Source organism: Schistocerca gregaria, chromosome 2 (assembly GCF_023897955.1).
Source record: "Schistocerca gregaria isolate iqSchGreg1 chromosome 2, iqSchGreg1.2, whole genome shotgun sequence".
Classification (NCBI taxonomy): Eukaryota; Metazoa; Arthropoda; class Insecta; order Orthoptera; family Acrididae; genus Schistocerca; species Schistocerca gregaria.
Window position 1 is genome coordinate 887,668,065 of NC_064921.1, and position 15,721 is coordinate 887,683,785.

Consider the following 15,721-nt stretch of genomic DNA (forward strand, 5'->3'; position numbering starts at 1 on the left):
GCAGTGAACAGTTGAAACTAGCCAACAGTGTGAAATTAAACACTTCGTTTCAAATAAATTGACTGCCTCACTGCAAAAAATTAATAAAAGCCAAATATTTTTAGCAAACCGACAAAAATAACTTCATTGTTCTGCAAGGCAATTAATGCTTGACTGTCAGAAAGGTGGAAATAAAACCTGAAACTAATAACATATTTTAGCTTTCCGTAATTATGCGAACGTATTTTAATTCATTTGAAAGCTCCCACCCATGGAAATCCATTTCGCTTTTGTTTAATGTGAGAGCAATAAATGAAGAGGAAACAGCAAAATCACTAAATGTAAGCACAGGTCACGTGGAGACTGCCACCATCCCACTACAACTGAGACTGCTCTGTAGATCAGCCCCAGATCTCCAATATTTCTGAACTGGGGCAATATTAGACAGTGGCACCCAGCCACACATCTGTAGCCAGAAGCAGGAGAAGGCACTACTCAAATGCGACTCTACTGCGCATTCACAAGAGCCCGCGCGCAACTGCTCAAAGGAATCTAATATGAACAGCTGTCACCTCGGACTCATCGGAGGCAATTTGTTGTTATGAAGCATTGCATAGTCTTCCTAAAGACTTTGATACACTTTGCTGTTGCCAGATGCTTGTATGAGCACTGTTTTTTATTGTTGTATGTGGCGTATTTCCTTTGTGATTTAAGTTGAGAGGCCAGACAAACGTGTGGTTCCTGAAGAGGGGCAGCAGCCTTTTCAGTAGTTGCCGGGGCAACAGTCTGGATGATTGACTGATCTGGCCTTGTAACAATAACCAAAACGGCCTTGCTGTGCTGGTACTGCAAACAGCTGAAAGCAAGGGGAAACTACGGCCGTAATTTTTCCCGAGGGCATGCAGCTTTACTGTATGATTAAATGATGATGGCGTCCTTTTGGGTAAAATATTCTGGAGGTAAAATAGTGCCCCATTCGGATCTCTGGGCGGGTACTACTCAAGAGGGTGTCGTTATCAGGAGAAAGAAAACTGGCGTTCTACGAATCGGAGCGTGGAATGTCAGATCCCTTAATCGGGCAGGTAGGTTAGAAAATTTTAAAAAGGAAATGGATAGGTTAAAGTTAGATATAGTGGGAATTAGTGAAGTTCGGTGGCAGGAGGAACAAGACTTTTGGTCAGGTGACTACAGGGTTATAAACACAAAATCAAATAGGGGTAATGCAGGAGTAGGTTTAATAATGAATAGGAAAATAGGAATGCGGGTAAGCTACTACAAACAGCATAGTGAACGCATTATTGTGGCCAAGATAGATATGAAGCCCACACCTACTACAGTAGTAGAAGTTTATATGCCAACTAGCTCTGCAGATGACGAAGAAATTGAAGAAATGTATGATCAAATAAAAGAAATTATTCAGATAGTGAAGGGTGACGAAAATTTAATAGTCATGGGTGACTGGAATTCGTCAGTAGGAAAAGGGGGAGAAGGAAACATACTAGGTGAACATGGATTGGGGCAAAGAAACGAAAGAGGAAGCCGTCTGTTAGAATTTTGTACAGAGCATAACTTAATCATAGCTAACACTTGGATCAAGAATCATAAAAGAAGGTTGCATACATGGAAGAATCCTGGAGATACTAATAGGTATCAGATATATTACATATATAATGGTAAGACAGAGATTTAGGAACCAGGTTTTAAGTTGTAAGACATTTTCAGGGGCAGATGTCGACTCTGACCACAATCTATTGGTTATGAACTTTAGATTAAAACCGAAGAAATTGCAAAAAGGTGGGAATTTAAGGAGATGGAACATGGATGAACTGACTAAACCAGAGGTTGTACAGAGTTTCAGGGAGAGCATAAGGGAACAATTGACAGGAATGGGGGAAAGAAATACAGTGGAAGACGAATGGGTAGCTCTGAGGGCTGAAGTAGTGAAGACAGCAGATAATCAAGTAGGTAAAAAGACGAGGGCTAGTAGAAATCCTTGGGTAACAGAAGAAATATTGAATTTCATTGATGAAAGGAGAAAATATAAAAATGCAGTAAATGAAGCAGGCAGAAAGGACTACAGACGTCTCAAAAATGAGATCGACAGGAAGTGCAAAACGTAAGGATGTAGAGACTTATCTCACTAGGGGTAAGGTAGATACTGCCTACAGGAAAATGAAAGAGACCTTTGGAGATAAGAGAACCACTTGTATGAACATCAAGAGCTCAGATGGAAACCCATTTCTAAGCAAAGAAGGGAAAGCAGAAAGGTGGAAGGAGTATATAGAGGGTCTATACAAGGGCGATGTACTGGAGGACAATATTATGGAAATGGAAGAGGATGTAGATGAAGATGAAATGGGAGATATGATACTGCGTGAAGAGTTTGACAGAGCACTGAACGACCTGAGTTGAAACCACGCCCCCGGAGTAGACAACATTCCATTGGAACTACTGACGGCCTTGGGAGAGCCAGTCCTGACAAAACTTTACCATCTGGTGAGCAAGATGTATGAGACAGGTGAAATACCCTCAGACTTCAAGAAGAATATAATAATTCCAATCCCAAAGAAAGCAGGTGTTGACAGATGTGAAAATTACTGAACTATCAGTTTAATAAGTCACAGCTGCAAAATACTAACGCGAATTCTCTACAGACGAATGGAAAAACTAGTAGAAGCTGACCTCGGGGAAGATCAGTTTGGATTCTGTAGAAATGTTGGAACACGTGAAGCAATACTGTCCCTACGACTTACCTTAGAAGCTAGATTAAGGAAGGGCAAACCTACGTTTCTAGCATTTGTAGACTTAGAGAAAGCTTTTGACAATGTTGGTTGGAATACTCTCTTTCAAATTCTGAAGGTAGCAGGGGTAAAATACAGGGAGTGAAAGGCTATTTACAATTTGTACAGTAACCAGATGGCAGTTATAAGAGTTGAGGGACATGAAAGGGAAGCAGTTGTTGGGAAGGGAGTGAGACAGGGTTGTAGTCTCTCCCCAATGTTATTCAATCTGTATATTGAGCAAGCAGTGAAGGAAACAAAAGAAAAATTTGGAGTAGGTATTAAAATCCATGGAGAAGAAATAAAAATGTTGAGGTTCGCCGATGACATCATAATCCTGTCAGAGACAGCAAAGGACTTGGAAGAGCAGTTGAATGGAATGGATAGTGTCTTGAAAGGAGGATATAAGATGAACATCAACAAAAGTAAAACGAGGATAATGGAATGTAGTCAAATTAAGTCGGGTAATACTGAGGGAATTAGATTAGGAAATGAGACAATCAATGTAGTAAAGGAGTTTTACTATTTGGGGAGCAAAATAACTGATGATGGCTGAAGTAGAGATGATATAAAATGTAGACTGGCAATGGCAAGGAAAGTGTTTCTGAAGAAGAGAAATTTGTTAACATCGAGTATAGATTTAAGTGTCAGGAAGTCATTTCTGAAAGTATTTGTATGGAGTGTAGCCATGTATGGAAGTGAAACATGGACGATAAATAGTTTGGACAAGAAGAGAATAGAAGCTTTCGAAATGTGGTGCTACAGAAGAATGCTGAAGATTAAATGGGTAGATCACATAACTAATGAGGAAGTATTGAATAGGATTGGGGAGAAGAGAAGTTTGTAGCACAACTTGACCAGAAGAAGGGATCGGTTGGTAGGACATGTTCTGAGGCATCAAGGGATCACCAATTTAGTATTGGAGGGCAGTGTGGAGGGTAAAAATCGTAGAGGAGACCAAGAGATGACTAGACTAAGCAGATTCAGAAGTGTGTAGGTTGCAGTAGGTACTGGGAGATGAAGATGCTTGCATTAGATAGAGCAGCATGGAGAGCTGCATCCAACCAGTCTCAGGACTGAAGACCACAACAACAACAAACATGTAAACAATGAAAAATTCCCAGACTTCTAAAAAATTCCTGGGTTTTTCCCAGTTTTCTCCCAGATGAAAAAATTCCCAGGTTTTTTCCCAGATCTCCCGGTTGTCCCAGGTCATATACACCCTGATATTCTTACTTGTCATACAGCTTTATAACAAACACCGCCTCTCAAATGATGAGACCTATAAATAATTATAAATTACTTCATGGAAAAGCTAGATTTGAATACTTTGCTATGATCTGATAGCTAGATATTATATTTTTATAATCAGTAAATCATTAGTAAATACTTTACAACAGAATTAAATTTTTTAAATTCTTGCTTAGTAAGATATAAAACCAATTTGTCTATGTTATGTTCCTGTTCTTCTTAATATATCTAAAAACAAAGATGGTGTAACTTACCAAATGAAAGCATTGGTATGTTGATATAGACACTAACAAACACAAACACACACACAAAATTCAAGCTTTCGCAACCCACGGTTGCTTCATCAGGAAAGAGGGAAGGAGAGGGAAAGACAAAAGAATGTGGGTTTTAAGGGAGAGGGTAAGGAGTCATTCCAATCCCGGGAATGGAAAGACTTACCTTAGGGGGAAAAGTGGGACAGGTATACACTCACACACACACATATCCATCCGCACATATACAGACACAAGCAGACATATGTATATAAGGTAAGTCTTTCTGCTCCCGGGATTGGAATGACTCCTTACCCTCTCCCTTAAAACCCACATCCTTTTGTCTGTCCCTCTCCTTCCATCTTTCCTGATGAAGCAACCGTGGGTTGCGAAAGCTTGAATTTTGTGTGTGTGTCTCTATCAACATACCAACACTTTCGTTTGATAAGTTACATCATCTTTGTTTTTAGATACATTTTTCCCACGTGAAATGTTTCCCTCTATTATGATCTTCTTAATATTTATTTGAACTGTGATTATTTGATAACTTCAGTATCTTATGAATATAAATGAACTGTCTTCCCAAGTTTCTCAGCCAGATATTTCACTTACCACAAACAAAACTGTTTCACTGTTGTTGAAAACAATTTTTAATCCCAGTCCCATCAAAAACCATAGTTTATGACATTAAAAGCATTCACTGACCACTGTTATATCATTGGCTTGCATAAGTAGATGGAAATGTATTCTTGTGTAAAGTTTTCTACTGTTGTGTCAGATAAATAACATGTTTCATCCTTGATGGCCTACATTCCCTAAATAATTTTAAATCATTTCACATTACATTAACACAAAACTACAGCTCTAACAAGATAATTAGCAAACTTGCTTCACAAGGAAATGTAAAGTATAATACAAGGTCAAAGGTATGTTGTCAATTTTTATAATTATGTCTTGCAGAGAATCAGAATAGCACATATAACTCACCTGAAATCTTCTGGTACAGTGTAAGCATACACATTTCCATAGCTGCCATTATAGGCTGTCACAACTATTTCTTTCACACCATCAAGATTAATATCCCAGTAATACACATCAAAAGGTTGACCAATTGTGTCATCAACAACAACTTCCTGCAGCTGTAAAAAAATATAACAATATTACAAATCTGGAGTCTCATAATCAGACTTATATTTGAATAAGTGCTGAGGTAAATTTTATTATGAGAGTAAATAAATTATTAAATTTCTTTGACAAATTTATAGGTCAGTATAAAAAAGAATATAAACCAAAAAGCACAAGCAGAAGTAAGACAATTTTAAAGCAGTAAAATCTCCTAGGCTTTCTTGCCTCATCAGTTTGCAGTGTGTACACAATGCTTTACAAGACATTTTATTTCCTTCCAAAATGTCACAGAACACTATGGTTTGATTCTGCAAAAAATCCAAGAAGATAATCGCAGTTACAAGAAATTAGAATATTCATTTGTATATTGCAGTTTAATCCAAAAGACCAGATTTAGGGGTACTGAGTAAATTGTTGACTTGCATCTGCTTTATCTCTGTCTCCAGACAGCAAGGTTGATAGCACAAGATCATCACTGCAGTACACTTTGTCAAGTGCCACGAGACATAATAAGAAGGCTATTATATGGCTAGAGCCTCTGACTTTATACAACTAATATAACTCATTTTCTAGCTGAGAACAATCACTCTGAAATGTGCTGCATTCTTGTTTACGTTTCTTACTGTTTCTGTGCTCCATTCTGCCTAGTTTTGAGTTATCACTATTTTCTGTCTACTTATTCAAACTGTTATACTCGGCAGTTGATTCTGTTTGGACATGACTATGGACTTTCTTGATGGATTGCAATCTATCATGTTTATGACATCGAGGTACGGACTGGTTTTGCATGCTATTAGCTTATTCTGTGTTGTGTAAAGGATAATGAAATAAGACTCTTTTTCTAAGCCATCACAAGCAGTTTCATGACAGTGAGGACTCCAATGAAGTGTAGGTGATAGGCTGACAGACCAGTTTTTCAGTTAAAAAGGATCTTATATTGATGAAACTGTGGCAGCAACAATTGCAACTTCACACACCCAGCAACAGGTATATCAATTGCAACAACTGGAACAGCAGCAGAGGAGCAGCTTGCTCATGTAACAAAAAGCTAAGCAGGCTGCACAACAGCATCACATACTACAGCTGCTTAACATGTCAGTGCAACAACCATTTTGTCCAGAAAATGGAGACCTGAACTTTTACTACAGATGTCCATTGTTTCACTGCCAGACTAGTAGTATCAGTGACATAGCTCTGCAGCGCACTTTCATTAGCTAATAACCAACAGTTAATGTGTCTTCTACAGAAATTGTAACCTCTTACTAAGGTCGAATGCATAGAATTATTGGAAAACTCATGTTGTAGCTAACAAACTCACATTTTTTCATTGTTGTAAGAAATCAGATTAACCACACACTGTGTGGGAAGCTGAAGTTGAGGTCCAACATAGTAGTGACACCTGTTATCTGGTGCTCTCTAGCAACTGCTGAAACGAACCAATTTCTAACAGATCATGGGAAAATATTGCAAATGGTGATTTGAAAAGTGTTACTTTCAGAGTAAATAATAATAATAATTAGGTATGCACCTAATAAGGAAGTTTCTGGACAATCAGTTAATCTAGCAAATTGCAAAAAATTAGAAACAGCAAAATAATTTGTAATTCCAGCTGCAGTAAACTTAATGTGATTTCTATAAAACAACATTCCAGTTCATGCCACACTAAGAAAGACCAGAACACATGCAGTATGTCGTCATCAAATTTGGGAGTGAAGCCTGATATGTAAATAATAAAAGCTCACGAGGATCCACACAGCAGCTGCACATGTTTCAGTCTTCACAGGAACCCTAATCAGCCCAAGGCTCTGTACTGAAATTGCCTAAACTGTTTTTGAAATCATTCTCACACTCAGTGCCCATACAAGGAAATGATCTGTGTGCTGTACTAATACACAGGGACAGTTTGCCAAAGTCACATTGTGTCAAACTTGGCAACTACATCCTGACAACAGTACAGCATAAATATACTTCAACCACAGATGAATCCTTTCACACCATGATCACAAAAGTTTTCTCTTCCGTTAATAATTAACAAACAGTCAACAGATTTTCTTGTTAATGTTGGTGTACCAGACCCCATCATAAATGAGAAGAAGCAAGTCTATATCTAGATTGGTTCACAACCACCCCAACCTACATAAGGATGACTAAGATCCTATAGCAAACAACACATCATATTGGGCAGAGTTCAGTGAATTTACAGTAACAGTATCGTATGAGAAAGTCAAGTGAGCCCTTATATTTTTAGTTGTTCCCTCACCAAGAGCAAAAAATATATTGACAACCAACACTTACAAAACTTCTGACTTTAAATGATAGGTTGTGCTGATATTTCATCTGCAGTGATACCATTCAGTGATTTCAAATTTTGGATCTCTTTGCTATAGGTTTAAGATGTGTCAGCAGTTATGTAGTTCATATTTAATTCAATTCTTTTCCAAGACATCTTTACTTAGAAACCTGACGAGTCCCAGCACCATTGTGACAAGACCTCAAAAGTGAGTTATATGACTTAGTGAAATATGATATCCTCACTTCTATTCCATCTAGTCAATGAGAATCCTGTTGATACTTTTACACAAACCAAATGTTTATGGTGATTTCAAAGCAGCTGTAAACCCACAATTGGTCACTGATTTGCATTTTGTTCCATGAACAGAAGAACTAATGTTAGAACTACCTGGTGGCCAGTACCTGTCCAACATAGACATGGTTTAAACATACGCTGCCTGACAAAAAAGTAAAGCATCCAGGAGAGGTGGTTGGACTTAAATTTAACTTCATACATGTATATGTATTTGTGACAGTAGTGTTTTTCATTTTTATTGATGTTACCAGACATGGTAAAGTACATAAGGGGTGTGAGCAACATCAGATGTTGAGTTATTACTGTGAAGGACAAGGAGATGCTGCATATTCATGTGAGACAACGTTATCAGTACCTGACAAATTTTTGAAGATGCTTCATGCTGGGTTTCCATTTCTTTGGCCAGTCAAACTGGGCAGTATCCAGATTTATGTGGCATTCAGATGTGATGGTGGCACAATGTTAGACTGCATATGAACATGTAGGCAGATATCCCCTTCATCAAGGTTCCTATTAATGCCACCCAATCCTCATAAGGGAGTGTGCCATAAATTGGTACACCTTTGCTTGTGGCAAGGGATTGGCACATTTTCACAGTGTGTAGGCTAGATCATCATGAGTGCCAGTGGCAGGAGGAGAGGATGGGCACAGGTCAGTTGGAGCACAAGTATGACCAGAAAAATTGATTTGTACAACATGATGTACGACTTTTAAAAGGGTACCATAAGGATTTGGTTGATGCACGGTATGTCTTGTGCTTTGGAAGCAAGTTATATAGCTGAAATCCAATGAGAGTTTGACTGATGGATATGCTGACGCTCATGCTTTAAAGCTATGATACTGCACAACTGAAGCTGTTGGACATGCAGTGGAAAAGGATCATGATAGTGTTGGTGAGCCTTATTACTGTTTATCATACTTTTCACGGCCTTGTCAGATGTTCTGTGTATTCTAACCTTTGTGGAACCATCGCACCTAATTTGTGTTGAATGCCAGGTTCTCATTAATGAAGTGGACCAGTGTTTGTTGTAAATGCCTTCAGACTGCAGGCTTGATTTCTGTACATGCTTGTATTATGCTAGTTTGTTGAGGCTAGCATATGATACTATGATGGTGTTAGGGAACACAATGCTTGTCAGTTATTTGTGTGCGCACAAGCACTAGGGTGTAGGTAAACTCACACCGAGTCTACATCATTATTTGTAGTAAAGCTGAGTGAGTTCCTATGATCTTTTATTGGTTCTTCAGTCAAGTGTTTGTTATCGTGTTACAGGTGGCTTTTAGCTGAAACCTAGTGCAGCCACTTCTCCTTAAGACTGTTAGTATAGCTCAGGATTTAGATTATTGGTTAATAATTGGTATCTGGCTTGTGGCTGGAATTCTTCTTTACACTGTTATACAGTAATTCTTAACAGTGCAATTTTTAATTTCATGGTTCTAAGTTATGGCTGTCAAAGGGAAAAGTGCACGCACTAAGAGCAAAGGGAATTGTTACTGTATGTTCCTGTGGTCAGATTCTAATATAGTTTTCCTTCAGATGGCTCTATTGTGATATCATTTATATTATTTGTGTCAGCGTCATTCCATGGACTGTTCCACTATATACAACTAAGGTGTCCACTTGTGCTGATTGTAATGTGGTGGTGGACCAACTGACTTGAGCAGATTATAAGATTAATTCAGGTTATGTATTTTGTACATAAATACTAACTGTGGTGGTAAAAATTTGAATGATGATTCAAAGGAATCCTTAATTTTTACTGTGTTTTAAGTTTTTATTTAATTGCTTGGGTAGTTGAGAAACGTTTTAAAAGGGCACTCTGCACTTAATGGACCCAGTTCCCACCCTACTCCTATATGCGTAATAGAAGGATCATCATATAGCACAAAGCCCATCGTAACCTCTTCACATCAGTGCCTGCCACCCAAGAACAAGAAATGGACTCTTTGCAACAATCTGTGTCATTCTGCTCATTACTCAGAGACTAGCAGCATAGGACTAGGGAATTATCGTTCCATGCGCAGGCTGCTGTTATAACACCACAACACAGTTGGCTGTGTTTGGAGTGGCGTCGTGACTGGGAAGAGTGGACTGCTGATGAATGGTGTTGCATTGTGTTCAGCAAATGAGTCACAGCTCTGCACTCTCTCAGATGATGGTCACCAGTGAGTATGGCAGTAACCTGGAGAGGTGTCTTATTCTTCCAATGTTTTGGAGAGGCACAGTGGTGTTACACCTGGTGTCAGTGTGAAGGTAGACATCAAGTATGACTTCAGGTCACGACTGGTAGTTATTGAGGGAGTACTGGTGGCACAATGGTATGCCACAGACATCCAGTGCCCTCATGTGTTACGTCTCATGTTACAGTATCATGGAGCCATTTTTAAACAGGACAGTGTTCATCCACACATAGCATATGTCTCTACAAACTGTCTGCATGATGCTGACATATTCCCATGGCCAACAAGAACGCCAGATACATTCCTGATAGAGCACATGAGGGGCCATCTTATATACCAACACTGTTCTAGTATCAGTATCAAGGATATGAAGGATCAGTTACAATAGTGTGGGCTGCCTTGCCCCAAGAGGGGATGCATGGCTTTGTGAAACCATTCTCAACTAAATCAGTGCATGCATTCAGGCAAACAGTGGACACAAGATCATACTGATAATTGGACACTTACTGCCAAGTTCTTTGTAAATTTGACTTTATTTTGATGGGTGAGGGATAGGGTTTATTGGAGATCTCAGCCAAGAGGATAGCACAATCAAAGGGCACTACCCATCTATGCAGTTCAAGGAGACTGTGTCAGAGAGGTTGGGAGAGGAAGAAGAATCAAGGTGGCATGGTCTATGAAGCAGCAATGTAAAATGAGGATGTTCTGATGATAGACATTTACTGCCATTGAGTGGGCAACATTGAACTTGGCATAATCCATATCATTTCAGGCATGGAGGGGGGGTTACCTTTATAGTCTCAGATATTATTGAATTTGGCATATGTTAAAATTCAGGAGTAAGTAAGAAACATGTACTTTTTTGTTTTTTCCAAAAAAAATTCATGCCCCAAGATACATGCCTCCAAAGATGACACTGCAAACACCATTTTGAAGATGCGAATTTCGGAAAAAATTTTAAAATGCTGTATCTCTGTAACAGTTCTAGATATTTTGTTAGAACTTTTTATTTGAAAGATAATTGCTTTATGATTACAATGGTATCCTCCATTTGGATATATCTGTCAAAGCTCTTTTACTTCCACCTTTTGAATTTTTTTATAATCTACAGAACTTTTTTTTTCAAAAATGTCAATCCAGAAAAGTTAGATTTTTTTCTATTGATTAATACCATGTGGTACTCTATTCTCTGTAAATGAGAGCTTCTGCTTTTAAGTTGGACAAGTTTTATTTTAAAAAATCATTTTTTAACTTTCAAGGGTAATGTACGTCTTCACTGAAGTTGTTTCTTACTAATTTCTTTGCTACAATGTTTATCTCTATTGTCTCTGTTGCAGTTATTTCTTATTACTTTCTTTGCTGCAGTTATTACTTTCACTTTCATTGTTGCAGATATTTCTTACACTTTGTTGTAGTTTCTTGTTAGTTTCTTTGTCGTGGTTATTAATTGCTGGTTTCTGTATTGTAGTTGTTCAGTGCTAATTTGTTTACTGAAGAGGCTTCTAAGAAATCTGAAACCATCCAGTGAGTTCTGTGTTTTCATGAGAAATTTTCTAGTTGACACAGTTGCTGTGTGTTTAGTGAAAAGGACTGTTTGAAATGTCTTCTGACTGGGGCATATCCATAAAAGAGTGATATATAAGACAAACAAACAAAAACAGACTTTGTTCTTGTTGGGAGTAAGTGTTCTCATTTGAAGTGAAGATGTTTCCACTGACGACTTTTTGTGTTCTAAATGTTTTGACAGAATAACAACAATGATAGTATCTGAACAAGGTGAACATACAGATTTTGCATCAATAGAGGAAGAATTAAATACCCTGAATCAATCAGTGAGAGAGGTAGGTGTTAGTCCTGTTAAGAAACTGTGGTCAGTCAAGTCGAATCATAAGCTCTATGCATCAAGAAAGTGCAGAGAAATTACTGGAGCTATGGATGAATATACTACAGCAAAACTGACTGCACTCTTCAAAGTACAAATTCCGTATTCAGAAGGAAATGAAACAAAGCACTCTTGCACCTCTTGCCAGGAATTTTCACAAATATCAATTCTGCTGTTGAATATTGTGCTTCATAAAGTGAAAAAATGCAAGTTTTAACTATTATTCCAGAGACATTTTCAAAGAAAACGATTTTGAACCACTTTCCATCATTATCAAAGTACATGGTAGACAAATCAAGAAATGTGAGGTTGTAAAAGGAGTCCTTGGTAGACCAGATCCCTATAATGGTCTTCCTGTAGAAGCTCAAGTTCAAATAGTGCACTCATTTTATCTGGAAGATAAATGGAACTGTTCTTTCCAGAGTGCCAACAAAAAAGGAACTATAAAAGGTCAAAATGTTGTGAAAGTGAAGAGGTACATGACTCGCTGTATTAAAGAAACTTTTGCAATTTATAAGAGCAAATATACAATTTCACATATCGGAAGATCAAAATTTTATGCACTATGACCCAAAGTGTGTAGTGCCATACCCAGCTAGAGATGTCTTTTTATGTGTGTATTGTGCAAAGTTTGAACTTTGTGTGGTAACTTTAAAGAACTTACTGAAGCACGTGACATATGACACCTTGGTTGTGAATGTGATGTCATCAGTAGTCTGTGACATAAAGCAAGAGACTTGTTTGTTTCAGGGATGTGGTGACTGTCCTGGAAAAAGAGGACTGTCTTTACAGACAATTGGCCTGGAAAACGTAGCAGATAACTCTGCAGAAATTACACATGCGACATGGGAGAAAAATGAACTAATTAAGAAAACTGTTGCCTTTGACAGTTTCATTGATGAACTTGGTAAATGGTCAGTGAAAGCAGTAACACACTACCACCTGAAGAAATTGCAACAACACATTGCAGAAGTCAAAGGGTGTGCACAGGCTGAAGAATTATGTTTAGTGCTTTACTGTGATTTTGCTGAGAACTCATCTGTAATTCTCCCACAAGAAGTACAAGAGTATCATTGGAGTAATGACCAGGTTTCAATTTTTACAGGAGTGACAATTTTCAAAACAAGACCACGTATTGCAGTCATAAGGATGACAAAGGACATGACTCAACACATGCTTTGCTATCAATGTGCAAAATTCTTCAACTGCAAACAGGTGCAGAGAATATCATCATTATTCAAAATCGTTACCAGCTGTTTGAATTGAGTAAGTCGCTTGTGCCAACTGACTGGGTATACAGTGCTACTGATCATGGGAAGGGGCATTATGATGGTGTAGGAGGCCTGCTGAAGCACCATGGTACAAAACATAATCTTTCCAGACCAAATACATCTGCAATTCAGAATGCTAAGGATTTTACAAGAGTCGTGAAATCTTAGACATCCACAGCCCTCGTTCTTTTGTCCAAAGAGTAAATCAAAGAATTCATGAGCAGTAAAAAGAACAATGGTCCAAACAAATGACTCCTGCGAAAGCAATTCAGAAAACACATTTTTGGACTCAAAGTGATGGGCAAACTCATATTGCATGCACTTTAAAGAGCAAGAAAGAAGAAATGTCATTCATTCAGTCACCACCTCAAAAACAGCAGGATACTATTCAGATTCATAACCTGAGAAAGGGGAGGTTTGTGGCATGTGTGTATAACTGTAACTGGTGGACTGCAGAGATTATAGACACCAGTTATGAATTAAACAAAATTGTAGTGAACTTTATGCTATCACATGGACCAGCTGCTGGATATAGGTTTCCAGCTGAAGGGCAGCAACGTCACCATCAGTGCTAACTTCCTGTTCACAATGTTTTGAAGATTGAAGTGCTCCAGTTCCTATTGGTTCAATAGGAAGGCATCGCTTTATATCAAAGGAAGATACCAAAGCAGTGGAACACATTTTTAGTTCATTGACTGGCTAATTTCAGTACAAAACAGAGTGCACAGAAGTTGTATAAATTGAAACTTGTAAGTTTTTTGACCTTTCACACACATTTTGGAACCATTTAAAATCTTAAAAAATGAGTTATTACTCATCTTTCAAAACTACAATTATTTTAAAAAAGGTTAGATTTTGATTTTTATGAGCCTGTTATGTGATAATGTGGTAATAAAACAGGTTTTATGTGCGGCAAAATCTTCATTTGTTTATAAAACCTGTTCAAACTAAAAGTGAAAGCTCTCCTTTTCAGAGAATGTAGAACTATATGGGAGTAATAAACAGAAAAAATCAAAATTTTATGGCTTGGCATTTTTGAAAAAAAATTGCCATAAATTATAAAAAAAGTTAAAAATGCTGTAGTAAAAGAACTTTGACATATAAGTCCAAATGGAGGATTTCTTTGTAAACATAAAGCAATTATCTTTCAAATAAAAAAATCCAACAATATATCTAGAACTGTTCCAGAGATACAGCATTTTTAAAAAAATTCCAAATTTCACATGTTCAAAATGGTATGCACAATGTCTCTTTGGAGGGCTGTATCTCAGAGCAGAAATTTTTTTGGAGAAAACAAAAAAATATGTGTTCCTTACCTAGTCCTTCATTTTAACATTTGTTAAATTCAATAACATCCTGCCTGAATTGATATGGACTATGCCACTTGACTATAGACAAACCACTCAAAATCCTCTGCACCACTTCATTCTGTGTCACCTGGAATTTCCCCTGCCTGTGGCAGGACAGGCCCTCCAAGCCACATTCTTTCCCTGTTCCCTGGGTGACTTTCACACCCCATCTGTCACCCTCCCTTCCTTTTACCTTTCCCCTTCTCACCCACATCCAACAGACACACTTCCTCTCCCCAGTCTGGCTGCAGCACCAAAACAATGTAGTGCGTGTGTATGTGTGTGTGTGTGTGTTTGTGTGTGGGAGAGAGAGAGAGAGAGAGAGAGAGAGAGAGAGAGAGAGAGAGAGAGAGAGATCATCTTGTGACCCTTCTCTTCCTCCCAACATAATTCACTGAATGATTTATGACCACAATGAGGTTCTGACACAGGTATCAAACCACTGGGGCTGTCATTAAACACCCATTCAGATCTCAGAAAAGTACCTGTTGATACACTGAGACTGTGCCAACAAGTGCAGTAATGCATGAGAACCAACACTTTGTTACAGTAAGGAGAGGTGGGAGACACTCTGCACCCAAAACAAAGTGACATCAAGGACAGGTGGAGCACCAGTATACATACCCAGGCATGGACCAAGCATGAAGCAATGTGATGTAGAAAAAGAAAAGATATATACTGCACGCTCATACTGAGATGGTCAGGTCTTCAGTGCACTTGAGCTCAATGAAGTTATATTGTCTGTTCACATAATAAAACTGTACAGGAAATGCTGGGGAAGTATAATCTGCCTGTAAATTGAAAAGCCAGCTGTGATCATGGTAGGGGAAGTTGCCTTTCCCAAAAAAATGCTGCAGCTGCCATACAGGATGACTAAGAACCAGTTCCCCTCTAGAGTGTAGAAAAGTGTGCACAGATTTACACAGATTATGTCCAAATGTATTCTTGTTTTAGTATTATTAGTAACTCCTATCTATATTCCATGCAGGGTAAATGTTCTTTGTAGAGCGGCTTCTTGTGTCATAGTGGGATAGATAGTGGGGAGTCATCAGCTCCCTCTTCAGT

General features: G+C 38.2%; 1 protein-coding gene across 1 annotated transcript in view; it reads right to left on the bottom strand.

The window, feature by feature from the left end:
• LOC126335321 (uncharacterized) overlaps positions 1 to 15,721 on the bottom strand; it is an 88,547-nt gene that overhangs the window by 29,299 nt on the left and 43,527 nt on the right. The window contains exon 6 of the mRNA XM_049998478.1: positions 5,249 to 5,400. Within this exon, the coding sequence (XP_049854435.1) occupies positions 5,249 to 5,400 (152 nt within the window). The remainder of the gene's footprint in view (positions 1 to 5,248; positions 5,401 to 15,721) is intronic.